The sequence below is a fragment of the Alternaria metachromatica genome (genome assembly GCF_023757995.1).
Source record: "Alternaria metachromatica strain BMP 0045 chromosome Unknown scaffold_4, whole genome shotgun sequence".
Lineage (NCBI taxonomy): Eukaryota > Fungi > Ascomycota > Dothideomycetes > Pleosporales > Pleosporaceae > Alternaria > Alternaria metachromatica.
Window position 1 is genome coordinate 895,952 of NW_026055495.1, and position 27,556 is coordinate 923,507.

Below are 27,556 nucleotides of genomic sequence, written 5' to 3' on the forward strand. Positions count from 1 at the left end.
GAGACAGAATTTTACAAGACTATAAACGAGCGCACTAATATTATAATAAAGCGCTAGGCTGCAAAGAATGCGCTACAAGCTTAGAATAAACAGTAGAACGCTTCTAAGCCTTAACCTGCTAGGTACCGCTATTTTATAATACTAGAGTTTAACTAAGATCTGCTACTACTTTTCTCTAACAATAATTTCTAAAACAAGCGTCTTAGACAACAAGAGGTATATATAAGATAACTCTTAGTTTTAACTTAGCTAAATCTCTACATAGACTATCTGCCTAAGAGAAATAGCAGCTTACATTTCTAATAATACTCTAGACCTGCCTACGTTCCGTAATAGCGTAAGTGCATATTAGACAAATCCTAGTTAGGTCTCTTGCTAATAATAATTAGAAGATTATTTGTCTCTAAGCCTAGAAAGACGCTAGTTTACCTAAGTTGCGTTGCTAGTGTTCTGTCTGTACTAACATTAAAGGCCGTAGTAAGTTAAGATTACTCTTAGTTTATACTCGCCTAACTGCTGTAGAATATTCTAATATTAAGATAGCTAATAACCTAGCGTGTATTGTTCTACTAAAATACACTGCAGTATTAGTCGCTACCTGCTATAAAAAGACTACTGCACTGTAAGTGTAAACAGAGAGTAAACTAAGATATATCTTAACTAACAGATCCGCAGCGCTGTAAAGGCCTAGGCTAAGCATAATTGCGAGGCTTAGGCTTGTAGATTGCAGGCAGAAGATAATAATGCTTAGTAGGTCTAGACTAAGTAGTATCTACTAGCACTAAAGATAATAGTTATAGTAGCAGTGTATTAGGTAGTAAGTAATAACTAAGTTGCATTCTGTAGTACAACTAGTACGCAAACCTACAGCTACTAGTAGAGGAGGTGTATGCAGTAGGGTGTACAAGTCTGTACAGGTTACATCTAAGTTTGTTCTGTAGTCTAATGTAAATATTAGACAACACTAGTAGTCTGTGCAAGATTACTAGCGTTAGCCTAGCCTTTAGGTCGTAATACAGTCTTATAAACTCTTACTTCTTCTCTTATAACTACTCGCACCTCTAATAGTTGTAGGCTACTATCTAATAGTAGCAACTAAGTGTTAACTATTATAGCGTCGTTCTCCTCTCTGTTCTCTATATTTAATAAGCCGGCGCACACTAATCTAAAGTCCGCACAACCTACGTTACACGCGAATAGTGCAGAAGAAGTAGACACTACTTAGTTAAATCTTAGTTTAAGCGCTAAAGATAACGTCGTAGCTGTATCTCTAGTCGCTAAAGAAGCGGCACTAATTGTATTGTCTCTAGCTACGCTAACTAGTAATTTGTCTAAGATTACACCTGCTACAGCACATAGCTTTATAACCCTGTTCTAAGTTACTATAGAGGCAGAACTAAACGTATTATCTCTAGTTACGCTAGTTTAAGATCTATCTTAGACTACACTAGCTACAGCACAAACTATAGAGATAGCTAACTAGTATATTTAAGAGGACAACCTAACTATGTTTAGCAACAAGGCTATGTAGGATATAGTCGCGCTCTAGGCAGCTACAGAAGAAGATAAGACTAAGAAGAGTCTAGAAGAAGGCTAGAATGCTAGCAGTTAGGTTATTAAAGATAAGGAGATTAAGAAACAGTTGTTAGAAGAAGATGCTAAGACAGAAGAACTGCTTCCTCTCACTAATAGCGTAAGTAGGTTTATACTTAGTTAAAACTGTACAGCTAACAGGGTTTGTAGCAGCACTACTTAACGTACCTAAAGCATCTCTTGCGGCCTAATCTAATACCTGCGTTACTAACAGTATATTGTAAAGATACTACTTAGTTTAGTTCTATGCTAACACTCTAAAAGAAGAATAGCTTATTCTATATTATCTGCGGCTTACGCTACTGCACGGCTATCGCAAATATTAATAAGTCTAATTTAGAGCCGCGCATGTGCTCTGTTAAGGTAGAGACTTAGTTGTATCTTACTTTAGTTTTATACTTACATTATAATAGACTACATTTAGCAGCAAAGACGTCGCTGCGTTGTACGTCTAAAAGTTTTATAGTGCAAATGTAAGCTTAGATTTATCTTAGTATTCTCTTAATATTCTATTAATATAACATAGTACAAGAGAGCTGGATTTAGAGAGATTAAGCAGGGTTTAGAGCCCTTGCTACCCTCTGTTTATAATAAGGTCTTAGGTATAGTGTATAAGTAGTTTAATCTAGGTTATATCTAACTATACGCTTAGCATACTACTGTCTCGTAAACAAGCGCTATACTGCTAGTGTCTAGAGAATAACTGTACCGCTAGTCTAATACTCTATAGAGTAGAGTTAGAACAAGAAAGACTTAATAAATTAGGTAAAGACTTAGACACATCTTTGTAAGGGCCCTGCTAACGTTGCTAGGCGTTACACTAGTAGACTAAGACCGCTAAGATGCGTACAGCGCTAATTAACAAGGTAGAGGTAAGTATATCTAGAATATAACTTAGTTATATCTTATTAACTTAATTAGTTGTAGAGCGAAAACGACGACAAGAATCTTAACATCGCAGTTTAAGATAACAGTCGTCTAAGAGCGGTAATCGCTCGCGCTTAATGCAACTTCTTTAAAGTAAGGTGCGAGACTTATACGCCTAATTAACAAGGTAGGTTAGAACTAGTCTTAGTGTAATCTTAGCTAACTGTATAGTCTGCCTAGATATTACAAAGGCATTAGATTGCTGTATAATTAGATTGTTCTTAGACGCTTCTGTTAAGGCGTGTTAGACAGCGTAAGTGTAAGATTTGTCTTAGTTACATCTATTATACTAATTAGGTTACTAGAACAGCGCAGCTAAAGCGCAGGCGTAAGACTAAGAAGACATTCTCTAAGACTGCAACTAAGCGCAAGGGCAAGACGTTAACTACACTTAAGGCTAAGAAGAAGAAGCTGTTAAGCAAGACTATACTAAGTTTAGACTCTAAGAATAGCTCTAGACGAGAGAAGGATAATTCGCCTACCTAGATTAGCTTAGATAATAAGCCTAGTAAAGCCTTAGAAGAGTCTAACAAGAACGCAGGTCTATTTAATAATAAAATGCTGAATAATAAAGAGCTTAAGAAGCTTACTCGCTAAGAACTCGCACAATAGGCAGGAGTATTAGGTAGTTCTAACCTTACTAAGTTAGATCTAGCAGAAGGCTAGGCATATGCGTACACTTAATAGCGGTAACACAGGCTATCTTAGGTTCTTACTAAGATTTGTCTTATATTATGCGTAGTCTGTAGCTCTAGTATAAAGGTTATTTATAGAACAATAGCGCTAGGTTCTTATATAAGTTAATTAGCTTATAGTACGTAGGCTTATAGTAATATAGAGAGTAGTTAGAATGTAACTAAGTCTTAACTACGCAACCTATTATACTGTAAGTCTCTGTAGTTAGTCTATGTGTTGTAACTAGCGTAGCTCTACTATAACACAATTATATCTAATATTCTAACTTAATTGCCTTGCCTCTATACCCGTATAGCTACTTAGCTACCTCTTTCTACTAGTAGTAGATACAACTAAGATTTCTCTTAGTTGCTACCTGCTAACCTAACGTAAACCTCTATCGCCTCTAACAACATACGCGCAGTTCTGTAGTTATAGCAGACCTACTAGATAACACTTAGTTGCAACGTAAACTGCGCAGTAACAGCACAGGTTATATACTTAGCGGAAATAATAGGTTTAATGTTACTTGTTTTTGTGTACGCCGGAATTCTGCGCCTATACAAGACTACACTTAGATATACCTATCTATACTCTTAGTTTTGTTGCGCAGCAACTATACTACTCTTAGATTAAACCTAGTTGCAGACGCTGTTAAGGCTAATATAGTTAAAGCAGATACAACTAAGAGTAATCTTAACTAAGTTTAGAATAGACCTATTATTAAGGAGAACAGTGTTGTAGAAACACATCTAGTACTAAGGTTACTAGACATTATACGTTAGTCTATACTTAGATACAACTAGACATCTAACATTCTTTTTATGTAGACCTGCTTTAACGCCTACCTACAGAATGTGTTAAATCTAGAGACAATCTTTATAGTACGTAGCGCAGATAAATCTTAGTCTTATCTCTTATATTAATAATCTAGTAGTATAATAATAGGTTCTTTCTTCTCTAAAGCTCTGTTACTATCTATAATTAAGCGCTCGCTAACAAACTAGAAGATCGCTGTCGCAGGTGTACAAATTAGGTATAATCTAAGTTAACTCTTAGGTTTTGTATGCTTACTACTTAGAAGGCTACCTTTGCAAGTGCTATTTTAAACTAGTTACATTTCTAGAGTCGCTACAGTCCTAATGTAGGCCTAGATTAGTCTTAGTAAGGTCTTATAGCACCGCGCTAGTAAAAGATGTGCTGTCTAGTTAGATATATAGAGGTTAACCCTACTAGAGAGACTAGTTACCTACAGTAAAGTCTAAGTCTCTTCTTAATACTAGCAGCCTATAACTTTAGCGGTAAAAGTAAAGATAAAGGCGGCACGTAGCCTAAGCTTATAATAATCACTACACCTAGATTTTAACCTAAGCCTTAACTATACACTTACACCTAGCTACCGTTTAGTATAATCTATTCGCAAGTAATTAATCTTAGATATATTACAGTATCTGCCTAGCTAATTACTATACAGTCTCGCGCTATTAAATAAATCTACAACAAGCAGAAACGCAAGAATAGCAGACGTTACTTAGACTAATTCTAATGTCCCTAGCTCTGCCTCTAACAGCAGAGAAGAGAGTATTCTTAACAGAATAGTTCTTAGTTACAACTTACTTATGCCTACTACGCCTGTTAGACACTAGAGAATTGCCTTCTCCTCTAACCTAGACGTCTACAGCAATCTGCAGATTACGCCTAAGACTAGAAGAACGTTTAGAGTCTCTACAAGTGTATATATACAGATAAGTCTTAGTCTAGTCTTACTAAATGCTTACTAAATATAGGTGCAGTATTAGAACTACCTCGCTCTCTCTACTACTAGCAAGTCTCTGCCTAATTTGCCGTTTGCTTCTACTATATATACGCGCCTAGTAAAGACTTAGTTTAGTCTAGCTAACTAACCTAGGCAGAAGTTAATAGTGTTAAATACTAGTTTATGCCTAAGGAGATAATAGACTGCATAGCTAACTTAAACATTAGTGTTAGTAGCAACCTAGCCTTCTGTGTCGCTAAGGTTGTATATATAGAGTTTTAACTAAGATAGAACTTAGCTTACTAGCTATTCTAGACGCGTTTCGCAAATGCTAGAGCAGCAGCCTGCTACGTAAAGAATAAGCACGCTAAGGCCGTAAGTTAGACTAATCTTAGTGTTGTCTTGGATACTAACGTCGCTAGTACCTAGAGGCTAGATATACTTAGGCTAAGCTAACTAAGAGCAAGACTATAGAGCTATACGCTAAAAGGCTGCAGAGTACGTTACTTGTGTAAGACTTATCTAAGTATAAACTAGTCTAACAGCGCTAGATTACTACAGGGCTGTTGTTAAGCGCTTAGTAGATAATTACTTAACCAAACTAGATAAGTTCTTACTTAGTAAACTCCCGCTATATAGAGGCACAACAAGAGATGTATAGGCGCCTGCTACTTCTACCCCTGCTGCCCGCAAACGCACACGCTAACCCTCTGCGCCTATAGCTGCTAACTAAGGCCTACTAGTTATACCTAACGTTAATAAGAAGAATAGTGTATGTATACCTAGATAAGTCTTAGTTGTATCTTACTAACACACAAAACAACTATAAACGTAGGCAAGACTAGAACAAAGCTTAGTATTATAGAGACTAGGTGTAGTGGATGCGTAGTCGCTACTAGAGGTAAGGCCTAGTTAAAACTTAGTTATATCTTATTTAACTAACTGTATATAGCCTGCTCTAACGTTGTCGCGCCTATTATAGACTGCGTTGTAGTTACCCTTCTAGACTCTGCTACTATTGTTACCTGTCGCTAAGCTTACATCGCACTTTAAAATAAACCTAAGCGTAAGACTAAGAGATAAAGTTATAACTTAGTTATAACTAGTAGTAGTCTGTAGACTTTAGCAATCTAATAAGCAGAATCTAGAGCATATAAGAGGTACTCTAAGCTAGTGTTAGCAGTAGAAGCAGAGTCGGCGTAGAGAACTAACTAAGTTTCGACTAATAGCACGCCTAGTATGCTGTCTTAATACAAAGGCCTTTCTTAACAAGGCTAATATTAGGTTTCTACTTAGTTAGATCTACTTTAAATTAAGATATAAGGTCTAACTTACTCTATTCTTATCTACTAGAAAAGCTTTGCGGCTGTCTAAGTCTACAATAGCTGTAACTAGAAGTAGTCTAAGTTGTATCTCTAGGTTATGCTCTTGTGTATCTGCTAGGCTCGTATCGTAGGTGTTCGCACAATTATCGTTATAGCTAACTTAACTAGAACTACTCTTACCTGCCTACTCCGCACGTATAGTAAGCTCTACTAGTTTATTATTACTCTTGCCTGTTTTGTTAGGCTGTAGAATAAGACTAAGTGTAGTCTCTTTAATTAGCGACGCATCTATATTAATAAGTAGGTTAGATGTAGTAGAGTCTTTCTAGTAGATCGCGTGTGTAGTTAGTAGAGCAGGCGTTGCATTAACGTGCTGTATATCTATAGGTTACTTAAGAGTTAACTAAGACTAGACTTAGTTAGCGACATACCTTATTGTCTACGCTATCGCTTAGATTGTTATCTAGTTTATCTAGAGCGTATAGGTTCTATACTAAAAGCTAGTCTTGTCTAAGACAGACTACACTATCCCGCAAGAATACAACAGGCATTAGAGTAAGAGGTAACTTGCTCTAGCGAGCTGCCTTTAAAGCCTCCTTATATTGCGCCTAGTAGCCTGTTAGAATTAGACTTAGATACGTTGCTTGTGGTAGCAATATACGCAGAACCTCTTAGGCTTTTATTGCTAATAGTTAACCTTTAGTCTGTTTTCTAAGTAGAATTCTCTGTACTAGTTAGTATAGAGCGGGTTAATACTAAGAGATAACTAACATGCGCCTGTTGCATGTGTCGCACACAAGTTGCTTCTGTAGAGAATAGTTGCTAACTTTAGGTAAGACAACGCGACTGTGTATAAACTAAGTATAGTTACCTAGTGTAGACACATCTTAGAAGCACTAGCATTGTCGCTAATGTTTATATTATAGTAACGTTAACTCTTTACATGCTAGTAAAGACTAGTAATGCAATTCTTTCTTAGATTAGACTAAGATTAGTCTTAACCTAGAGAGTATGTACCTAGTACAGAAAAGAGTAGAAGTCTAGACAAAGTCTCTCTACTATTAACTAGTAGAAACTCTACAAACGTTAATAAAAACAGGATGTTTCTAAGAGCAACCTACGTACATTATTATACAACAAAGAAATTGCAGTTAGCGCTATAAGTGCGTTATAGTAGTAGTTAAGTATGCTAGTTGCGTCTAAGTTAAATTGTAAGATAAGAATAGATAATAGCGCGCAACTAACACAGAAGGGGGGTAGCGAGTTTTAATGTTCTACTGCTAAGAATTAATAATACTTGCGAATAGAGCTACTGCGTCGCGGCCTAGCCTTTTTAAGTTGCAACTAAGTTGCAACTCAGCTAAGACTTAGTTGTAACTAAGTTGTAACTTAGTTGCAACTTAGTTGTAACTTAGTTATAACTTAGCTACGCTTTAATTATTAAATTCTATAATTACAGTATAATACAATAAATACTACAAAAGATCCGCAAATTAGGCTAGGTCTAGACTCTAACTCTAAATATTAGCTAAGAGATAGAGTTTCTTCTAAGCGTCTTCTAGCTTCTGTTGCCTTATAGCAGCGTCCTGCTTCTGTAGCTGTATCTTCTGCTCTTTTAGTTCTATAGCTGTAAGTGTTGTATTCTGCTTAGCTAGTTAGTTTTAACTAAGAATATTCTTAGATGCTACACAGTGTAAACTTAGTGTAGGCTTACGCTGCGATAATGTAATAGATAAGGCTCTTACTGCAGGTGTATTAAAGAGACTATATTTATTAGTAGGTTTAATCTTAGATAGGTCTAAACTAACCTATTCCTCTCTCTACGCAAGTATGCCTCTAATACCTCTACATTGAAGTCTAGTTGTAAACTAGGTAAGCTAGGCTATGTTAGCTAATGTGTGCAGTAATAACTAAGACTAATTATACCTGCGCTTATAGCCTGTCGCTCTAGAGCCTTGCTCTTGTCTCTGTCTATAACCTTAGACCTGTAGACTCTACATTTGCTGCGAACTTAACTAAGTTAAGTCTTAGAATGCACTGCGACTAGTTAACTACCGCTCTACACTGTTTAAGGCCTAATAAGTTAATAGAGCCTAAGAACTATAGAACTAGCTTCTAGGCGCTCTTGTGTTCCTCTTATCGTCTAGGATAATACTAAGTCTATTCTAGTTGCTTTCCTCTCGCTCGCGCTTAAGCTTATTCTAGTTATCTATATAGGTTAGCATGCAGACAACACTAAGTTAAGACTAGACACTTGCGTATGTTTATAATGCTCTTAAGTACCTAGTTATGTATTCTAGTCCTACTATATATAGATATAATACTATAGTTGTTATAGGCACTATATGTTGCCCTGTTAGTATAATTCTAGCGTTCTGCGCTATGCACTGCGTTAGTTAGGTTGTAACTTAGCTAAATCTATATATCTCTACCTCTCTACAGCTTTTAGTAGCGATAGATAGATTCTATACAAGTTAGTTCTTAAATTATTCTGCTCGCTTGCGTTTGTATTGCGTACTGTTGCTCTGTTCTATATCTGCGGGTTTATTTAAGATTTAGCTAAGCAAAGACTAGGTGTATATAGAGATCTCTTATTTGTAATCTAACTACAAACCTTGCTGTTAGCAAACTAGTCTTCCACTATTAGCGCGAGACCCTACTTAGTCTACTCTAGACGTACCTATTATAGCCTAGATAAAATTGTTATACGCACGAGCAGTTCTATAGCGAAGAAGCTTATACAAGAGCTTATTAAGACTATAAGCATTCTAGTTACTCTAGCTAGTTGTCTCTTAGACTTCTCTTATTAGGTGTATATAACAGAACATAATAACATAAGATACATAGTGCTGCTAAGTGTAGCTATCTAGGTACACTAACTAGAGATACTTTCTAAACCCTACGCAAGTGTAAGTAGACTTAGATAAATTCTAGTTTATAACTATACCTAGAAGTTGCTTTGTGCACATGTCTATAAAGACGAGTTTAATCCTAGTTTGCTTCTTGTAAACCTATCTAACTAGAAAGCTGTTTCTATCTATTTGCTTAAAAGCATTCTTAAAAACTTAGGTATATGCGTAGGTGCTCTCTGCGTTAACAAATACGCGATAGAACGTATGTACTGTATAGTACGTTAGACAGCACTAAGATATAACTTAAGATACGTACGCTTGTTAGCTCTGTCTATAAAACCTAAAAAGATTACCTCTTGCATAGATAGATCTTGGCAACGTTTAAAACTTATGTTAATAGAGATTATCTAATAAGTCTTGTTTATAAAAGGAACAAGTTAGAATAAGAAGAAGCAAACAGCGAGAAAATTAGTTCTATTATAGTAGAAGTGTTTAATATACTGTAACACGTTAAGCAGCGAACAAACAAGTCTAATCTAAGTGTATACTAACGTAATTATTAAGGTTAAGCTTGTTTAGGTATTTAAGTTAGACTCTGCTAATGTGTTAATTTGTGCGTATTATATACAGCGAATCTCTACGAATAATAGCGCGTATTTAATCGCAGTTAGCTAGAAATAAGTAGATTTTACTAAGTGTCTTCTTCCTATGTTTCTTTAGATAACCCTGCAGGCGCGGATTCTCTAGAAACGTTACTACACAGGTTTAGTCTAAGTCGTAACCTGCGCGCTATTAATTACTTACTTAGACAAAGCTAATTATCTCTAATATTGCGAATAATCTTAGCTAGATCTAAAGCAATCCGCTTAGGTAGCTTTATTAGAGGCGGTAGAGGGTAATTGTGTTTATCGTAAAAAACTATAGCTATGTAGAGATGCGTCTCTAAATCGTCTAGAACAAACACGTAAAAGTAATTATAGCATAGCCTAATCTCTAGATACAATTCTAGAAATAGTAGAAGTAGTTGCTCGCCCGCGAAATGTAGATAACCTACACCTGTTTAGATTAAACTTAGTTGTATCTAGGTGTTACATACAACACTTCTTCCGCCTTAACCTAGTCTAGTCTACTGTTGCACACGTTCCTTAATATAAAGTATTTTAACTATTAGCAAAGTAGTTGCGTAGAAAGAGTATTTCTAAGTGTAAACTCTCTAGTAACTTGCGTATACAGTGCTAACTACGTTTACTTAGGTCGCTAAGGCAGTTTTAATATAGTAAATACTATGTTAGTGTATAGGCTAGCAACTACGTATGTAAGTATACACTTAGTAACCTCTACATAACGCACTAGGCACAGCTAGTAAGAAATATCTTAGACAAGTCTAAACTTATATAATAATTCTACTTGTAATGCAAGACAGGCGTACAGGTGTTTAGATTGTAATTCTCACTACACATAATTCCTTTGCAATAGGCCTTAATCTCGCCTACATAAGTTCTAGCACACTACTTAGTATAGACTTAGAAGAGACTTAATATACAACCTACAAAAAGGCATTATGCTAGACTATTCTCTTATTATTAAATTAACGCGCCTGCTGCATTATGCTTTGCACATGTTTATTGTAATAATAGTAAGATAAATCTTAAACCTTAGAACTAAGCTGTTTATAAGCCTTTATGCTTGTATAGTTATATCTATATTTATAGCATTCTATATCGCTAAGTAAAGCTACCTTAGTTGTAAGTTTCTTCTTAGTATCTTTTACCTTGTTTGCATTAGTCTTCTACCTCTGCTAATAACTATACTGCACTTTCTATAATAATGTTAAGCAACAGAAGTTAAGTCTAGGTTAGTTCTCTTACTACTACGCAAGTAAGTGCATCTTTGTTAGTTTTTGCCTTAGAAATGTTAACAATGTAAGCGACACTAGTTTTGCTTGTTTATAGGTACATTAGAACAGTTGCTGTCTGTAGCACTATAGTTGCAGTAAGAGGTTATATCTAAGTGTTACCTCGCGTCTGCCTAGGTAACTAGACTACAGTCTCCTCTTTATCTTTGTATAGAAGTACCTTATTGTCTAAATTGTACCTATTCTTGCTGTGTTCTAGCCTCTCTTCGCAAGAATGCACTAAACTCTAGATATATTAAGACTTAACTAAGTTATATCTAAGAATTGTGTACTTACATTCTTATCGCTAGAGTTAGGGTTATTCTAGGAAGCTACAACTAAATTAGGCTTTAGTTAATTAAGAGCTAAGCTCTTAAACTTAGCGTTTAACTCTTGTTCTACGTTAGAGCAGGCACGAGATTAGGCTTAGTTAGATCCTGCAACACTAGTCTTACAAGACTGTATTATATCTAGTGTGTTCTTAACGCAGCGTCGCTTAGATAAAGAAAACGCAACTAAGTGTAATCTATTACTTTAATAATTCTAGGCAGTAGATAACGCGCAAGAAGTTAGAGAATACACGCTACTCTGTATAGCTAACCTGCCTTGACTAGGCTAAGATAAGTCTTGTGCTTAGGCTAAAGCAGTAAGAAGCTGCGCAGGTGCTGCCTAGAAATAAAACTAATTAGAGAGAGGCTAGTTAGAGTTTAGTTAAAACTAAGCTTAATTCTAAGACACAGAGATAGATACAGGTAACAGAGGCAGTTCTATAACTTAACTAGTAGTAGTTAGAATAGAGAGAGCAGAGCTATAAACTAACTAATACGGCGCGGGCGTCTAGAATATACTTAGTCTTAACTCTATAAACCTAGTATTGTATCCTTAAGTAGAGGCAAAATTATAGTTTAGCAAATACTGCTAGTTTTCTAATGCTAGTAGTGCAGTTGCAACTAGATTGCGACTAAGTTGCGACTAAGTCGCGACTAAGTTCTAACCTAGTTGCAACTAAGTTGCGACTAAGTTGCAACCTAGTTGCAACTTAGTTGCGACTAAACCTTAAGATAACACTAGCACGCCTGTCTGTGTATTAGAAAACACACTAGGCATGCGCACTAGATATGTATACTGCTGTATAGGCTGCTAAGGCTACTAGTTAAAACTTAGATAACTCTAGTACACGCTTTAAGAGGTGCCTGTCTCTAGCTATATAGATAGTAGCGGCTCTTAGGCTTGCACTCTATTAGCTATAAAATATATACTTTACTGCGTGTATATACACATTGCGAGAGGCTTAGATGCAGTCTAGACTAAGTTGTTCTACTATAGTATAGGGTTAGGTAGAGTAGGTAGGTTCTAAGATCTGTCTAAGACTAGTCTAGCAGGGCACAGACGCTAGTAGCAGAGCTATTCTTAAAATTTTTAAGAACAGCTCTGCGAACCTCGCTTAGCTTTTGTCTGAGGACAGCTGACCCAAATGCGAAGGACAGCTAAGCCATAGCGTTGTGTATTCGCAAGCAGAACTGTCTTGAAGACGTACCTTAGATTGTACTGTCCTCCCTTGAAGTGCGCCTGCGCGTGCCCGGCTCAGATGAAAAGGTTGTCCCCAGCCGTCAATATTACCCGGGTCTTCTCCGGTATCGCAATAGTTTCCTCGTCCTCTTTTATTCGCTGCCCACCGGGGCCGTTCATTATGGACAGACATTGCTGGATGTGCAGCTCATCCCGAAACACCATCTCTCCTACTGCATCCCAATCCATATCCTGAGGAGACCCGACAAGTACAACTGGCGCATCTGGATCCGCTTTTGCTCTGCTTGATGTGACGGCGCCCAGTCGGTCTCCGGCCCCAGTCTTGACGCGTATTACATAGCGCAACCTGTAAGACTGGGGGGGATGCATCTCGAAGACCTCCTTGATCAAAGGCAGATGGGTTTCCTCCATGTACGACTGGAAATGCTCTGGGGTGACTTCTGGGCGACGGGAATAGAAACAAAGAACTGATACCGTCATGGTGTCGGTTTGTAGTGTCGGCGGCAAATCTTTGCTATTCGATTCGAAAGTTACAACAGAAAGAGGTTAAGGTGCGTGTGGTAGTAGAATGCTGTGGACAATAGAAAAGCTGAAGTTTATGGCAGAGAAGAAGCGGCTTAGGGCTTGTCCGAGTCAACAAATCACACACGGCTTCTCAGGAGCTAGATGGGATCTGCTTATCTTCAATGGACAACGATGCCTTATGGGTGGGACTACAACACACATTGACCGTGTCGTAGCCTTGCACGGATAACAAGACGAATTCGGCGATTGCGACAACGTTGCGCCCTGTTGGGAAGGGTGGGTTGTGGGTCGGTGGACAACGTTTCGCGCCGGAGGCATTTCCGGCAGCAGGGTCCCGTCCTCATTCGCTTTGCGATGTTCCCCTTACTTTCGACTTCCCATGCTGAAGTGTGGCTGTTGATATACGTGCAGCTTTCACACTGTGCCGCGTAAGGCAATAGGTATACCAAGGAAGTGCGCGGGATGCCACACTGGTGAAACGCCCTCCCGTCATCTCAGTGGCTGGTTGTTGATGCGGGGCGTCGCGACTACCCCTTCACGTGAACTACAACACCCCTTGCAGAAGGTATCGTCGGAACTGTCTTTTTGAGTCTGCACACGAATCAGTGAGGGAAACTATCCCGACGCGCACTGTTCATGGGCATGCTCAGGTGATGGTCAAGAAAGTGCCGTGTAAGCGCTGCAGGACCGGAGTCCTTATAGCTGGCAAGGGCAAAAGCTTCACGACCCTTGTATGTTCGAGAAGTCGGCTAATAACAGGATCGGTGCTCACTCGGAACCAGTTCTCTGAGGCGATGGCCTTCTGCGAGCGGGATTTTTGATTTTCGCATAGCAATGTTGATCATTGCAGCGTCTCGAGCGGTACCCCGCAGCGCAAGGAGCGTCGGGCAATCTGACACCGAAGTGTCCGTCCATACAGAACCGTACGCTCCAAGCATCGCCAACGGGACGGACCGCATATCCGAACGCCAATATGGTTCTTGGTAGTATGGGACTATCGAGAGAAGAACATCAGACGTCAATCACGACATCATCGTCGGACTGTCCTATACTTTGTCGTGAGCACCTACATTCGAAGACGACGCAAACATGAAGTTTCGTGATGGTATGAGTCTCGCAGCCTGTGAAATGTTGCCGCTAATGATCGTACAGGCATGTGGCTGGTCAATGACCAGTTCACAGTTCAGCATGCCGAAGAAGTCTATACTGTCACGCCTCGGGAAGACAACAAGGCGGTCACTTTGCTATGTCCTAGCAGGAAGATCTTCACTAGAGGCGATACCTTGAATCTGAGCACCATCTCCGTCGAGATCGAAGCCCAGTTCGACGGCGTCATCTCTCTCGAAGCGACGCACTTCGCTGGTGCCAGGCGAATGGGACCAGACTTTGACTTATACCCGGCAGGCAAGCCGGAGTGCAAAGGCGAGATCTTGAAGCAAAAGAAAGGGACCACGGTCACTTCAGGGGGACTAAGCGCGACCATCAGCTCTGATGATCATACCTTCGACATCAAATTCCATGCCACTGACGGATCGAAAACATTGACTTCTCTTCTCCACCGGAGCGTCGGACTAGCGTACTCACCCGCCCTTAGCACGCCCAAGAGTGTGGAGGATCTGGCTGCACATAAACATTACATGTTTACTCAGACCGAACTTAGTGTCGGCGAGACTATTCACGGTTTAGGTGAACGTTTTGGTGCATGGAACAAGATTGGTCAAAACGTTGAAGTCTGGAACGAAGACGGAGGTACGTCTAGCGAGCAGGCTTACAAGAACATATCGTTCTGGCTCAGCTCAAGGGGTTACGGCGTCTTTATCGACACACCCGATAAGATTGATATGGAAATTGGTAGCGAACGATGCTCAAGATTGCAGACTACAGTTGAAGGGCAACGCTTGAAATGGTGAGCATCGCGAGTAACTCGATTGATCTCCTTGCTGACTTCCAAGGTATCTCATCTATGGACCAAGTCCCAAAGAGGTACTTACCAAGTACTCCATTCTTACTGGCAAGTCGAATAGAGTTCCGGCGTGGTCATACGGCCTCTGGCTCAGCACATCATTTACGACTTCCTACGATGAGCAGACCGTCCGCCACTTCGTTGAAAAGATGTCAGATTCCAAGATACCAGTCGAAGTATTCCATTTCGACTGCTTTTGGCTGCGCGCTTTCCACTGGTGCGACTTTATCTGGGATCCAGAGAGCTTCTCCGACCCTGCTGGTCAGATCAAGCGCATGAAAGATGATGGACTCATCAACAAAGTCAGTGTCTGGACTAATCCTTACATCGGCCAAGCAAGTCCTGTGTTCAATTATGCGGCTGAGAAAGGCTATCTGCTCAAGAAGACGAACGGAGATGTGTGGCAGTGGGACCTCTGGCAGACTGGCATGGGTATTGTGGACTTTACAAACCCCGAAGCTTGCGACTGGTTCCGCGAGTGCATGGAGAAGCTCTTCGACGTGGGTGTCAGCTCCATCAAAACGGACTTTGGTGAGCGCATACCAACGAAGAACGTCCAATGGCACGATAAGAGCGTGGATCCAAATCGCATGCACAACTACTACGCCTTCATCTACAACAGACTCGTCTACGAGGCAGTACAAAAGCGGGAGGGTGAGCACGAAGCCATACTGTTCGCGCGTACAGCCTGCGCAGGATCGCAACGCTTTCCACTTCATTGGGGCGGCGACTGCGAGTCAACACCCGCTGCGCTTTCGGAGTCAGTGCGTGGTGGCCTGAGTCTTGGGCTTGCATCCTTCGCGTTCTGGACGAGCGACATTGGTGGCTTTGAGGGCAAACCGCCACCCTGGATCTATAAGCGTTGGGTTGCATTTGGTCTGCTCAACTCGCATAGTCGACTCCATGGCTCGAACTCGTATCGCGTGCCATGGTTAGTCGACGATTCATCGGAAGAGCCCGAAAACTGCACTGAGGTTCTCCGACACTGGGTGCAGCTCAAGCGTAGCCTTATGCCATACCTGTTCGCCCAGGCAGAAGAGAGCGTTGCTAATGGATGGCCTACCAGCGTTCGCGCGACTGCTCTCGAGTTCCCAGATGACCCAACGTCCTGGTATGTGGACCGCCAATTCTTTGTTGGCAGTCAGATCCTCGCTGCCCCGGTCTTCGAGGAAGACGGTAGCGTTGATTACTACCTGCCACCAGGTCGTTGGTTCAGCTTCTGGGACGGTAAAGAAATGCAGGGCGGTCGATGGATCAAAGAGAACTATAGCTTCCTCCAATTACCGTTGTTTGTTAGGGAAGGCACTGTTCTCGTGCTCGGGCAAGCAGAGGGCGAAGGCGGCTTTGGTTATGACTGGCTCGCTACCGGTGGTGAGGTTAGACTTTATGGTGTGAAGGAAGGTGACAAAGCGACTTTGGTGGATACCAAGGGTGGTAAGAAGGGTGTCTTGGAGGTCAGCGCCGATGGTGAGCTCAAAGGTATGGATGTTCTAGGTGGAGACTGGAAGGTCTCGAAGCTAGGATAGGCTGGCAGTCTGGCCATCATGAGGGGTCATGTATCTCGACCTTGTTTGCAGCCAGTCTCAACGGCCGTGAGCGTAGAGCAGAGCCGCTGTAACGGTCCTACACCAGCGAAGCGAGCTAGTGAGGCGCCATTCATTGGCGGAATTTCAACATGCCTCCCCGCACGCTACTGTACCCCAACATCCTTCCACTTGTTCCCCGGGTTTTATGGCAGCAAGATCAGCAAATACTTGTCCGCCAGCAGACATGTTCAAAGTCTATGCGGGATCGCACCGTGGAAACTAGGCGCGATCTTCCGGTTGAATGCTTGTTACGCGAGGCTGGCCTGAAGATGTAACATGACCAGCATGCGTCGATGGCGTGGGCACCCAGTTGCCCGGGGCAATATATACCTGCAGCGACAGCGCGTTGAAAAGGACTGTCACCCACAAGTCCCAGTCTTCCGTGCAAGCATCGCTGAGCTGATCGGCCAAGGTAGCAACCATGGGTCTCATCTTCAACATTGCCCTTGCCGTCTTCGCTGGCACGGGCAGCTTCCTCTTCGGATATGACTCTGGAGTAATGACCATTGTCATCCAATCACCCAACTTCCTCGCCTTCTTCGACACAGACAAGACATCGCCGATTATAGGAGCCATCAATGCGACGTTTTCGGGCGGAGCGTTCTTCGGTTCGCTGATGTACGTGGATGTCTCTTGTGTAGAGAAACTGGCATGTACTGACGGATAGTAGGGGAGGTTTTACTATGGATAGGTTCGGTCGCAGGAAGACAATCATGATCGGAGCCCTCATCAATCTGATCGGCGCGATACTCCAATGCGCCGCCCAAGACCTCGCTATGATACTCGTCGGACGGATTCTGGCTGGATGGGCAGTAGGTTTAATGTCCATGTCCGTACCCATCTACCAAACCGAATGCGCCCACCCTAAAACGCGAGGTCAGTACTTCCACATCAGCCCGAACTCCCCATACTAACAAAATCCAGGTCTAATCACCGGACTCACGCAGCAAATGATAGGCGTAGGTTTCATCGTCTCCACCTGGGTCGGTTACGGCGCCTCGAAAGTACCCGCAACAAACTCCTTCTCCTGGCGCTTCCCCCTCGCCTTCCAATGCTTACCCTGCTTGATCATCATATGCGGTATGCTCTTCTTCCCTGAATCGCCGCGTTACCTGGTCGAGATCGATCGTGCAGACGACGCACTGAAGGTGCTTCGCAAGCTGCATTACAATGGTAGCAACGACGACTGGATCCAAAGCGAGTTCAATGAGATCAAGTTGACTATTGATGCTGAGAAGGCGATTACGGCGCCCGGATGGAAGGTCATGTTTACCGTTCCGGTGTGGCGGAAGAGGCTTATGCATGCTACGCTTGTTCAGGTGTTTACGCAGATGACTGGGTATGTTCTCTCGTCGGATTATCGAGCTGGGTTTACTGACATTCTCTCAGTATCAACGTTATCGGTTACTACTCAACCATTCTCTACGAGAACCTCGGTATCGTCGGCGACCGCAACCTCCTCGTTACTAGCATCTACAACATCGTCGGCCCCGTGTTCAACCTCTTCTTCATCGTCTTTCTCCTCGATCGCGTTGGCCGCAAGAAGCCCCTTCTCTTCGGTACGATTGGTATCTCCATCGCCCTCATCTGCGAGGCGATCATCGGATCTCAGGTCGAAGGTGCAACGGGATCCCGGAGAGACTCGCTATCTGCCGCTGGCGTCTTCTTTTTGTTCCTGGTATCATGTATCTTCTCAATGTCCTTCGGTCCAATTTCTTGGGTATACGCCAGTGAGATCCTCCCGCTAAGTATCCGTGGACGCGGTTCTGCTTTCGCAACTGGATTTGGTAACTGGCTTGTGGGAACTGTGTGGAGTCAGGTGTCGCCCATCGGGCTGGGTGAGATTACTTACAAGTTTTACTTCATCTTTGTGGCTTTCAACCTCTGCGTCACGTTCCCGACTATCTGGTTCGTGTTCAAGGTACGTAATTCCCCGGAAGGGCTCGTAGGAGAAATTCATGCTGACTAATCTTGTAGGAAACGAAGCAGCTCACACTGGAGGAGATCGACCTGCTATTCGGCGATCGTGCGCTTGGCACGCTTCCTGATAACCTGGACGACAAGCAGCGGATCATAGAACTGGAGAGGATTGATGCTGCGAAGAAGAAGCTCGCCGGCAACCAAGTTACGGCTGTGCATTAGATTGAGGTGTGTGGAGAAGTCGGAGTCTCCGGGCTTGCCATGCCGATCGCATGGACGAGCTGGAAATGCTAAATGGGTTGCTTGAGCTTGCCGAATACAAATATATTATCGTCATCCACCGGTGTTAATTTCCTCAGCCTGCCGAGTAATGTAAAGCTAAAGTCCCCTCATGATATCATCAATAGTGACAGGTTTCCGTACCGCATTCGAGAATCCTTCGTGGAAGGATACCCATATCCTCCCCACATCACCCTGCATCTCCCCACTGTCTTGCTTCCTTTTCGCTTCTTTCCTGCTCTTATCCGTTTCTACAATCACCCTGCCAAAGAAGTCCCGTTTCACGGCCTTCTTGCTGGCTTCGGCGACCTTCTCTTCCGTCGTCTTCTCTTCTCTCTTGCTAGCCTCAATCTCGTCCTCGTATTCATCCATACCACCGCGGCGCTTGCGATTGGCATGTTCACGAAGAGCGGATTCTTTGCGCCATTCTTGTTCCAAGACGCTGCGAACTGCGTAGCGCCCTTTGTCGTCTTTCCTGCCGGCCAGAGTTTCAAAAGTTGCCAGAACGTCTAATGCGGGCTCCATACGCCAGACGAAGCCAGCATTTCTGTTCGCCACGTCTTCGGTCTCGATTCGCGACTTTTCGAACCGAATGCCAGTGGCTGTCATTGCTTCTACAGCTTTCTTGACAAGTTCTTTCTCGGAAGCTTTGCGGACGGATGCCGTAGCGAAAGACTTTGACCCTGATGCACCGGTATTTACGAGGACAGGTTTTACGTCGGGTGACAACATACGCAAGACGTATGGTATGAGTTCCATGGCCATCTCCTCTGGACTTCGAAACATGCGCGTCAACGGTAGACTAAGACTTGTCTGCAGCGCCATCAACTGACTCCTGCTAGCCTTGGTCTGCTCCAAAGCTGCAAAGCTTGCACCCGGTCCTGAGAAAGGTGCTGGCTGTGCATCTGGGTCTGCTACGGGGTTTGCAGATGATCGGATAGGCGAAGCGAAGAGGTTGTGGAAGGCGAGAACAGAGTTTGAGAGGTATGGTGCCAGTTCCCATTCCTGAGAACCGTGAACCGCCGAGTTGAGTGTGTCATGGAAGTACAGCCATTCGTATGCAGCAGATGGCTTGCTGAGGAGGGTATCGTCTTGGAACGGTTTCTCGGGATAGGCAGTGAAGCAGTCTGTTCAGTGTTAGTATTTGATGAGGCCGTAATACGAGGTGAGATATACCTGTCACGATGCGGTCGCAATCTCCGCTCGTATCGACCATCTCCCTGAGACGATCCATAGCACGACGTTTGCCTGCTTCAGCAACACCAATGACACCACTCTTTGCCCTCGCGGCTGCGGATCTCGCATCGGTGGTTTCCGCTTGCTTCGGGAAGCCAGCACCCTCACGGAATACACGGTCGACAACGTCCTTCGCACCGCCTCTTCCTAAGCTTCGAGCGGCTCCGCCACCATGTCGCAAATCACCGATGAGGTTATCTTCTATCCACTTCCGCGATAGATGAGGCCTCTCCTTGGACTTCACATCGTGTGATGATCGTAACCGAGCTGCTATCCATTCGGCCACCACCATAACGCCACGTATGTCTCCTTCGCCAGTGCCACTACCTGTCCCGCCCTCTTTCTTTGTGCTGACACCCCACGTAGCTTCGCAGAGACGGCGCACGCCATCCGAATCGCATTGGATGCCTTCCTTGCCAAATATCTCCTGCATGCGCGAGACGACCATGTTGAGGGCAGGTTTTCGAATGTGCACGATCTCAGCCATCGAGGACTGTCGCAGTGGCCGCAGCGAAGGGTGATAGAGGTCGTTGCAGATGAGGATGAGTGGTCGCAAGAGTCTGAAGTTATCACCCTTCTTCTTCTTGGTGCCAGTCGTTGACTGCTGCTGTCCGAGTGCCTTGGTGTTTCGCTCATCCAGATTTATCAAATCGATAAGTGCCTTGACGAAACCACCTTCACCTGAGCCCCCACTGCCAACGACACCATCTACTTCATCGACCACAACGCATACTGGCTTTCCAGCTTTTCGCACCTTGCCGTTCACGGTGCTGGTATTGACACCGCGGACATTCTCAGTTCCCACCATATCTCGAATGCGGCCTTTGACGACAGCACCGCTACGCTCGTCCGAAGCGTTGATCTCCTGCACTTCATAGCCTGCTTGTCGTGCGCAGACATGAGCTAGGGTGGTCTTTCCGAGCCCAGGAGGCCCAGTCAGCAGCAAAATCTTGCGATGTCTCTGTTCGTCTTCTTGGAACCCGTCCTTTGCTTTCTTTGGCTTCGCTTTGCCAGAACCGGGGAAGACGATTGGGTCCCACGCCTTCAGCCACCGTAACACCGATCGATGTGTACGTTCGTCTCCTACCAAGTCTGTGAATTTCTTCGCTCGGTACTTTTCAGTCCACATCAGTGTGCGATTGGTCTTTCCACCCTTAGCTACTGGCTGCTCGATTGATGGTTGTGCTGCTAGGTCAAGATTCTTCAAGGACGCATTCATGGCCTTCTCCTGATCAAGCGCCTTCGCCTCGTCCATGAGCTGATGGATGTTGAGACCATAATAGCTCGTTCTCGCCTTTCCTTCCACGGGTTCGGATCGTGCTGCAATGATCTCTTCGTACGTCTGGGTCTCGCGTTGGGCCTTCTTGCCTATATGAAAGGCCTTCCCCGACGCGTTACGGGCCAGAACGCCCGGTGCGGATTGTGCTGAAGTTGGCTGATGTGACGTGTGCGGCCGCTTTACCGGCGATTGTGATTGTGACTTGAAGCTGTAGTTGTCTAGATCGTCTACCGGTATCGATTCGGGGTCTGCAAACTCGTCCTGGCTCGCAGGGGGTGTGTAGTCTGCTAAGCCTTCAGGAACAGCTGGGAGGTCTTTGATGCTGCTGACAGCCCTCCGCTTCAACGTGTGTTCCTTCAGGGCCGCAATATCTTCTTCATCGTCGGAGTCGTCCAAAAAGCCTCCAATCCTGCGTGTTGCATTGTTGTTTGGCACGTCTTTGAGTGGCTCTCGTGCGTCTTCTGGGCGCTTCCTCTTCTTCGGCGAGGGCGGCTGGGGCATCGACGAGCTCGGCGGGTATGCGATGGGTGATGAGATGAGAGGCATTGCGAAAGTCGGAGGCGATGAAGGGAATGTCGTGGTTTCTTTCGAAGGTTCAGTCGGCAAGCGCTTGACTGGTGACTGCTTCTGGCGCTTCGCAGGCGTGTCTGGTGGGATTAGTGCCAGTTAAAGCGCGCGTACACGCTGGTAGTACCAGTTGGTCCTTCTCCTTCACTCCTGAATATATCCGCTACGTTCCAGGCGCGATGCTGTATGACGATACCGGCACTGTTCTTCTTTGCCGTGTCTTCGGCGATGCAGTCGTGCAATGCGTCTAGTTCGTCGGAATGCGAGGATGGCGCGGGCGCGTTGCCGAGAAATTCGAATTCGGAATGTAGTAGCGCGGGGTCAAAAGAGGATGGAATGCCTGGTGAATAGCTACTCATTGGTTCTGGCAGGCGTCATGGTTGGAGTTGGAGGAGACGCGGGTGACGGGGCGGAGATCTAAAGTGCGTGGGACGCGTCGCGTTCAAGCGCGTTTTGCCGCTAACCACATTCGCTTTCGTCCCATGCAATCGATTGACTTGCCCACCATGCTTCACACATCAATTTTATCACTGGACTAGATTTTTGATCAACCCCACCATGCTATCTTACTTTCAGATTTTATGCCTGTCACGAGCTGAGTTCGCAGTCCGTTGTTTTTACTGTGTTCGTCTTTTCGCATACACTGCATCCTCATAAGAGCACAAATTTGCCCCTTGCGCGATGTACAACGCTCCACATCCTTAGCGCTTTCTACGCGTACAAGATACTTTCAAAGTAACCTTGGAAATTTTGTACTCTTCAGTATTCGCGAGGAGTCAAATCGGAGTCATACCCCGCCCCACCTTTGTCACCTTGGTGAATGGATCAGCCCGACTTTCAACTACTCTTTTTCTGTTCGACGTTGGAATATTATTCTAACACGAGGTCAGAACGGACTGGAATAAAAGCAGTAGCAGTGATATGTCTATTAGTTCTCAAGATTTGTATCAAGCAGCAACTGCCAAAAGCTGCTTGGCGCAGCGGAAGCGCGCCGGGCTCATAACCCGGAGGACCTCGGATCGAAACCGAGAGCAGCTACATGTTGTGCATGTTTCTTTTATTTTTGCTAGACCTTTGCTCTGGTAGTTGATCACCTACATCTCTAGGCCAGGTTAAGCAACCCCTTTTTGCTACCCCCTTCGTCCCTAGTCCCAATATAAACTGCTTTCATCATGGCCATTATATTCAAACTTGTGTAGAGGTAAGCGTCTTCCTTGTGAGATTATGAGCTGGATGTTATGCCACTGCTACGTTCTGTAGCGACCTCGCTTTCTTTAGATGCAACACCTAACCTACTCTGACACGCTTTGGGCATAGATCACTATCTGAGTCCAGGTAGGACAGGGAACTAGAAAGACAGAAGATCAAAAGGACAAATCACTCTTGACTTCTGATTCTGCTCCGACCAACTCTACTAGCACTACATCAAGTCTTGACAGTGACCCAAGTACAGCCACTATCCTCCTCCCATCCTCCCCAAACTCTCTCACATTGCACATGCCACTCCTTCTCTCCAAGCTGGCTCTCCACAAACTCAGCAAGACTCATACGTCTACCCATCCACTCCCAATACCCCCCTTTTACCCCTTCCTCCCCACCACAACTGGCCAACCAAGCCCCAGTCTTTGCGCCCTCGTCCGTATCCACCGCGACATACCTTTCCGTCGTTTTGAGGACCGCGAAAAGAGGATTGCTGAACAATGTCTTCCAAGAGACGGCGAATTTGCCGAAGATAGGAGTAGACGTGAACCCAGGACTGAATGCATGTGCCGTGCGTCTGTTGTTTGGCGTGGAGTCGAAGCGTCGCTGAAGGAGAGCGGCGAAGAGCACTTGGTGTGCTTTCGAGAGGGCGTACGATTGAAGGGTAGTTGTTCCTATACCAAGGTACGCCTTTGCCTTTCCCATGAGCCTTCGCATAACGCCGCCCTCATCACCAGTGGTCTTTGCTGTCATGCCGTCCAGATTTGGGTGCATTAGAGTTTCTGCCGCAGCATAGTGCCCAGTACTACTCGTGAAAACGACTCTTGCTTTCTCGCTTAGATACCCTTCGAGCATATACGTCATCAAGAAGCTGCCCAGGAAGTTGGTGACAAGGACCACGTCGCGGCCTTTCTCATCCTTAGTCCTCGAGCCTTCAGGTGGCCCCGCTATCCCAGCATTATGGCAAAGCATATCAATCTTCTTGCCCTCCTCTTTCCACTTCTCACAAAACGCACGTACACTCTCTAGATCTCCAACATCTAGTTTCCAGCAAGACACCCTTTTGCTAGTCTCGGACCCGAGTTGCGAAATGATGGAAGCCACGGCTGCATCGCCTTTTTCGAGATTGCGGCAGGCGAGATACACGACTGCACCTTGTTTTGCTAGCGCAGTCGCGATCGAGAGACCGATGCCGCTGTTCGCGCCTGTCACTATCGCAGTTTGACCCTGCAGATCGCGGTGGGGAGGGCGCTGAGGTGTGTAAAGGCGTGCGAAGATGATTGTAAACATGGCCTTTGCCATGGAGGTGTAGAAGCTGACATAGTCGGATAGCATCGCCATGTTGGATCTTCACGATGCCAGGGCTGTTGTCGCGAGAATGAAAGTCTGGGATGATGCGAAGCGGATCTCGCAAGGCAGACACTGGCGCATGCTACCTGCCTTGAGCATATGTACAGGCGGACGGCAGCACCGCCAAGGTTAGGTACTCAGGTTATGACGCGTACATTGGCTATTAGGTAGTCGCAACTTCCTGTCTAGATCACGTTGGGAGGTTCTGTACCAAGCACGATGGCTTCGCCTTTGGATGGTTGAGTGATGAGACGCATGGTATGACGCATTGTGATGGATCGTACGAGTGGAACAAGTGGGTTTGCGTTGCTGAAAACGGCTAGTTTTGCGCTCGCTTCCCGTCGCTGCAAGAAGGCTGACAGCTTGGAAGACGGCTACACCAAAACAGCGAATAGTCTCGCATCATGAGACCGTCCACAGAGCTTCACGTGCAACGTAGTGCTGCATGCGTAAAGAATTGGAAAAGCTAGGCTGTACCTTGCTCAGCCGTTGGCCAAGCGTATTGTTTGGTAGGTGCACTGGTTGAAGTCAAATGTGACTGCGTAGAAGCAACAACGCGACGAGCTATGGATATTACCCGTTCACAGCTGACGATGTGCTGTCAAATTATGACGCAGGATCGAACGGCCGTTTTGGCGCGGCGGAATGTGAGGACACCGTTGACGTACGGTGTTTGCGTCTTGAAGAGGGGTGCATCATAGCTCGCTAATTGAAGACACGGGAATTGAGGCGTTGAGGATAAGTAAACAAAATCAGAGTGACGTTGCGAGCAAAAGTACGCGCGATAAGACTCCTGGCCTTCAGCTCGCCCTGGTCTCCCACTTCTTCGATACAATCGCTAAAATGACCGAGAGCAAGACCCCAGAAACGCACTGCCAATTGCCACAAGCGAACACCACAGAAGCCACGTTGTGCCGAATAGACTCCGCAGCCGCAGTCAGTCCGACGGTTTCCTCCCAAGACCTCGATTCAGAGATATCCAAAGCCGCGCACCAAGTCCAGCTTATCGAGTTTCTCGGTGCGCATCAGCGGTCCATCAAATATGCATCATATGCTGTCGAACAAGCCCTTCGTGGGAAGCAATCGAATCGGATGAGTGGCGAAGATGTTGCTAGGAGATGGCTTAATACTGCGAAGGAAGAGATTGAGAATTGGTCAAAGCAGACGAAACAGATGGTGGATGAAGTGGAGGAAGCTGGCAGCGATAGGAGTAGCTAGACCTTGTGGGGCACCTTGGTGCATACAAACTACCAAATCTTAATAACAAGGCCGCTCCCGAGATTTGTAGCAAGAGTTGACTGAATGCGTCCGCGCGTGAGGTCTTTTGTATCTGAATACTCACTCAAAGCCTAAATCCAAGTCCCTTTGATATCTTGATCTGATGTAGCGTCGTTTATCAAGGCACTGAATTGAAGAAGACACAGATTGGTTTGACATTGAAGGTTCATGGCTATTTCATAACCGAGAAGACTGAAACGGGTACCCATCGTACCAAAGGCGGGCCGAGCTCTTGTACTCATGCCGCCCTACTATTTATCGAGATGAGCTTGGAACATCTCAGGGTATCGATGACCTGAGACATGTGCCTTGCTAAGAGCTTCGTGAAGCTCTGCAGTCTCGGCTTCGGTAAGCTCTACGTACTTGGTGTTCTCCTGGACACGCTCCACTTTGGTAGAACCAGGAATAGGCAGAACACCCTGCTGCTGTACCCAAGCAATGGCGACTTGGGCGCTGGTGACCCCCTTCTTTTTGGCAACTTTCTCAACAGCACCAGCTAGCTCAACGTTCTTCTCGAAGTTGCCGGGCTGGAAGCGTGGGTAGAAACGGCGGAAGTCGTCCTGGGGGAGATCATCGAGAGTCTTCAACTGTCCGGTGAGCCAGCCACGGTCGAGAGGACTGTAGCCGACGATGGGGATGCCAAGCTCGCGGCAAGTGTCGACGACGCCTGCCTCCTCTAGAGCACCTTGAGAAAACAGACTCAGCTCAATCTCAACAGCGGCGGGAGGATGTACGGCGTGAGCACGACGGACGGTCTGAGCGTTCACCTCGCTGAGACCATAGGAGCCAATCTTGCCCTCCTCGACCAGCTCAACAAGCGCCTTGACAGTCTTCTCAATGGGCACGTTAGGGTCAACGCGCGCAGGCTCAAAGAGATCGATCGTCTTGGTACCGTCGAGCAAGGTCAGACACTCGTCAACGGAGGCTCGAATCTCCTCCGGACTAGCGGTCGGTGATTGAGTAGCTCCATCGTAAGCGCCCTTGATGCTGAGCACAACGCGCGATGCATCTTCCGGGTACTTGGTAAAGTAGTGCTTGAGGAGCTGGAGAGAATTCGCATCTGGAGGCCCGTAGAAGGTTCCCTACGAGGATGTCAGCCAGTATTTGATATCGACGAGTCTGGCGCGGGTCGTACAGCGTTCCAAAAAGTGGCACCGTTTTCCAAAGCGACCTTCATTGGCTTGATGGCCTCGTCATGAGTAATGCCACCGAAAAGCGTGAGGGCTGTGCAGATGATGTTTAACGACTGTGACGGCGCATTGCCTTCGTTTGAATGGCAACTCACTCATCAAACCATAGCCGATGGGACCGACAGGCTTCCCAGCGATAGTCTTAGGGGCGGACGAAAAGGACATATTGCTTCCGTGTTGAAGATGAAGGTGAGATGTCTGTGAATTGAGATGAGATGTTTGTGCTAGACCAGTCCAGGGCAATGAGATTTATATCTTCAATTATGCTTCAATACGCGTCAGGCACCTTCTTCACCCGATTAACCCCGCCAGGGCGGCCAAGCTGACACTGGCTGACTGTGCCGCGTCGGACATAAGATACTAACCGTAATTCCGCCCTGTATGTGAGTCTGACGTTCTCAATGAGTGTAGTAACATGAGACATCTCAATCAGTCCCGGCTGCGCTGGCTAACGTCTCGGCCAGTGTTTAAGGCCCTCTCCGGTGCTTATATAATAATAGCAGCTCAATTCCTCTTCTCGGCCCGCCTGCTGGAAGGACTAGTTAGGTCCTCGCCCAACGTTGACGCGGCAAAGGTTGTAGCAACCCGAATTTGTGACATCTTCGCGGGAGCTGATCTTGAGAAGGTGATG

At 45.0% G+C, this 27,556-nt stretch overlaps 5 protein-coding genes and 1 non-coding gene across 6 annotated transcripts; 3 read left to right on the top strand and 3 right to left on the bottom strand.

Moving 5' to 3' along the window:
* Positions 1 to 12,606: 12,606 nt before the first annotated feature.
* On the bottom strand, positions 12,607 to 13,032 carry J4E83_002660 (uncharacterized protein; the record flags this gene model as incomplete). Its single annotated transcript, XM_049329604.1, has 1 exon — positions 12,607 to 13,032. One exon carries the CDS (start codon positions 13,030 to 13,032, stop codon positions 12,607 to 12,609), a length of 426 nt encoding a protein of 141 aa, XP_049191283.1.
* Positions 13,033 to 14,231: 1,199 nt separating this feature from the next.
* J4E83_002661 (uncharacterized protein) lies at positions 14,232 to 16,566 on the top strand (the record flags this gene model as incomplete). The annotated part of the gene is made up of 2 exons (XM_049329605.1): positions 14,232 to 14,983; positions 15,030 to 16,566. The coding sequence occupies 2 exons, from the start codon at positions 14,232 to 14,234 to the stop codon at positions 16,564 to 16,566; spliced, it is 2,289 nt and encodes a 762-aa protein (XP_049191284.1).
* Positions 16,567 to 17,047: 481 nt separating this feature from the next.
* J4E83_002662 (uncharacterized protein) lies at positions 17,048 to 18,768 on the top strand (the record flags this gene model as incomplete). The annotated part of the gene is made up of 4 exons (XM_049329606.1): positions 17,048 to 17,234; positions 17,551 to 17,965; positions 18,016 to 18,547; positions 18,604 to 18,768. 4 exons carry the CDS (start codon positions 17,048 to 17,050, stop codon positions 18,766 to 18,768), a joined length of 1,299 nt encoding a protein of 432 aa, XP_049191285.1.
* Positions 18,769 to 18,924: 156 nt separating this feature from the next.
* Positions 18,925 to 22,266, bottom strand: J4E83_002663 (uncharacterized protein; the record flags this gene model as incomplete). Its single annotated transcript, XM_049329607.1, has 3 exons — positions 18,925 to 19,952; positions 20,002 to 21,987; positions 22,035 to 22,266. 3 exons carry the CDS (start codon positions 22,264 to 22,266, stop codon positions 18,925 to 18,927), a joined length of 3,246 nt encoding a protein of 1,081 aa, XP_049191286.1.
* A 607-nt stretch (positions 22,267 to 22,873) lies between these two features.
* Positions 22,874 to 22,945, top strand: J4E83_002664. Its single transcript has one exon. It is a non-coding gene; the product is annotated as a tRNA-Met (tRNA).
* A 3,041-nt stretch (positions 22,946 to 25,986) lies between these two features.
* Positions 25,987 to 27,090, bottom strand: J4E83_002665 (uncharacterized protein; the record flags this gene model as incomplete). Its single annotated transcript, XM_049329608.1, has 3 exons — positions 25,987 to 26,817; positions 26,871 to 26,959; positions 27,021 to 27,090. 3 exons carry the CDS (start codon positions 27,088 to 27,090, stop codon positions 25,987 to 25,989), a joined length of 990 nt encoding a protein of 329 aa, XP_049191287.1.
* Between the last annotated feature and the right edge of the window lie 466 nt (positions 27,091 to 27,556).